The 2,235-nt window shown below is 45.6% G+C and overlaps 2 protein-coding genes across 2 annotated transcripts in view; one reads left to right on the top strand and one right to left on the bottom strand.

Moving 5' to 3' along the window:
- The window catches only part of T265_13727 (hypothetical protein), a gene marked incomplete at both ends in the record, with an annotated part of 7,742 nt that extends 7,409 nt beyond the window's left edge, over window positions 1–333 (top strand). Inside the window, one exon of the mRNA XM_009170200.1 lies at window positions 222–333. Coding sequence (XP_009168464.1) covers window positions 222–333 — 112 coding nt within the window. The remainder of the gene's footprint in view (window positions 1–221) is intronic.
- The window catches only part of T265_05228 (hypothetical protein), a gene marked incomplete at both ends in the record, with an annotated part of 67,501 nt that overhangs the window by 2,327 nt on the left and 62,939 nt on the right, over window positions 1–2,235 (bottom strand). The window lies entirely within an intron of this gene.

The raw sequence follows: 2,235 nt of genomic DNA on the forward strand, positions 1-2,235 counted from the left end.
ATGCATGTAGTTTCTCACTCCTGAATTGAGAATAAACTCCATATTCCACCAACTCAAACATTATCACCTTGTGTTTCCGGTCCCGTCAAAGTATCGGTGGACTGAAAGTAAAAAGGCCTCAAACCCCCTACAAGCATCACATTTGTTGTCTCTCGCGAATTTACTGACCGGAAGGTCCGTGGTTCGAACCCGACCTCTACCTCTCGACTTCCCTTGTCTAGGCTTGGGCAACCTGGCAGTATCCCAGCCCTCGTTCCTCCTTCGGGTGGCTTGATAGCTAGGCACCGAAAGGGTGCTGCAGCGGAACGGTTTTTCTCCGTTAATCTACGGTGAGACATGATATTCAGGACCAAGATTTATTCGTATTGGTGACGTTCGATGCACATTTCCGACTCTGATTAATGACCGCTAAATTGCACACAAACAAGGGGCTCCTTACGATGACACAACGAATAACTAGGTGTACCATGGAACGTGAAATCGCTGGTGACTGGTCGACGCTATGGACAGCTGCAGGCATTGTGAGGACTGTCCTTTCATAGAAGCTGGGTTATGTGGCAGCTAAACCACGTAAACAGGCTAGGTTCTGAGGTGGTCACATCACGGGAATAAGATCAATCAGTCCGGTGAACATGCAATAAAGTTCGTCAAGGTCAGTTTAGAAGACGACACCAGAGGCATGTTTTATCCAGTACCAATAGAAGAGTTAAAATGTCGCTACGAATCAATGCAGTCACAGCTGTCCCCTGGAAAATCGTCCCAGTTCGTGCTTCTCTGATTAGCACCGGTGAGCCCAAGGCGTTTATTATTCTTCCTCTGAATGTTTACTACGCTAAGGCCCATGGTACAGCTACGGGAGACACTACTGATAAGGCACGCGAGTAGTATGTGGATTTCTTGTAACTCCGCTCGCTTTCCAAGGCGTTTATTCTTCTTTCTCTGAATGTTTGCTACGCTAAGGCTCATGGTACAGCTACGGTAGACACTACTGATAGGGCACGCGAGTAGTATGTGGATTTCTTGTAACTCCGCTTCGCGTCTAATGGAAGGTGGGGTTTATGACGGAATCTGTGGAACTGCGTGGAAGCATTGGTTTACAATTACGTGATGGAAGGTTGTAACTGTTTAGTTAGTGTTTTCTGGTAGGCAGCTTCGTGGTGAGGGATTTTCGTACTTCCACAAGTTTAGCCCATTTTAGTAACCAAAGCATGGAAGGAAATCAAGCTGTTGACAACTGAGGCCAATTTCATGCAACGCACAACGCCGATGGTGTGTTCCAACTGCATGCATCACTCTGAATCAAGGTAGATCCATTTTTCGTCGGAACGTGACAGATGTCGGATCTTTTCCAGATAAGCCCCACAAAAATGCATGTGCGAAAAGTTAGGCCCCACCACTCTGGTAACCCAAGCGTGCGAGGAGCTTAAGCTGTCGACAAATGAGGTCTTTCGTGCAGCGCGCAACTCCGATGGTTCGTTTCAACTGGTCAAGGTAGATACATTTTTTGTCGGAATGCGCCAGACAGATGTCGGATCTTTCTCAGATGAACCCCGCCACTAATGCAAAAAGTGCATGTGCAAAAAGTTAAGCGCCGCTTCTTTTTGCCAGCTCCAATCTAATGTGCGCACGCAACCTTGACCTATCTTTGATGAAAACAATTCCTTATCCGCATCTAGACTCATTTTGTGCACCAATTTTCTCCGTTCGGACCTNTTGCTGGTCCCAAAACTTTGGCAAAAATCAAATTCTGCTCAGAGATAGTATCTGTTAGCCACACGGTCGGCCGTTGACTGAAGAACTTTCTTCGCGAAGTTTGCGCCTGGCAGCTTTTGCAGACTCCAACGGTTAGTCATGCTGAAAACTTTGTGGATCCAACGTCTGGAGCTCACACACTAAATATCGAAACTCTTTGGCACGTCTACAAGAGGCAGAATAAACGCCAGGGCGGCACACACCGATCTTTAGTATACAGTTACTTGTGTGTGTTCGTTTGGAGGCAAAGGTACCGAAAAACGGACCTTTTCATGCAAATTATTAATGACATGTCCCAATTTCACCCTCTTCAACAAAAACTAAAAGTATAAATTTCATATCCTTTTTTTCTAATCTTTTTTGGGCAGCGGTGGTTAATTTTTTGGCGGGGTTTATGTGGAAAAAATCCAAAAATTACACGAGTACTTTCAGTTACCGAGACTAGACACAAAACTGTTAATTTTATCCACGATAGGTTTGGTG

Source organism: Opisthorchis viverrini (genome assembly GCF_000715545.1).
Source record: "Opisthorchis viverrini unplaced genomic scaffold opera_v5_95, whole genome shotgun sequence".
Taxonomy (NCBI): domain Eukaryota; kingdom Metazoa; phylum Platyhelminthes; class Trematoda; order Opisthorchiida; family Opisthorchiidae; genus Opisthorchis; species Opisthorchis viverrini.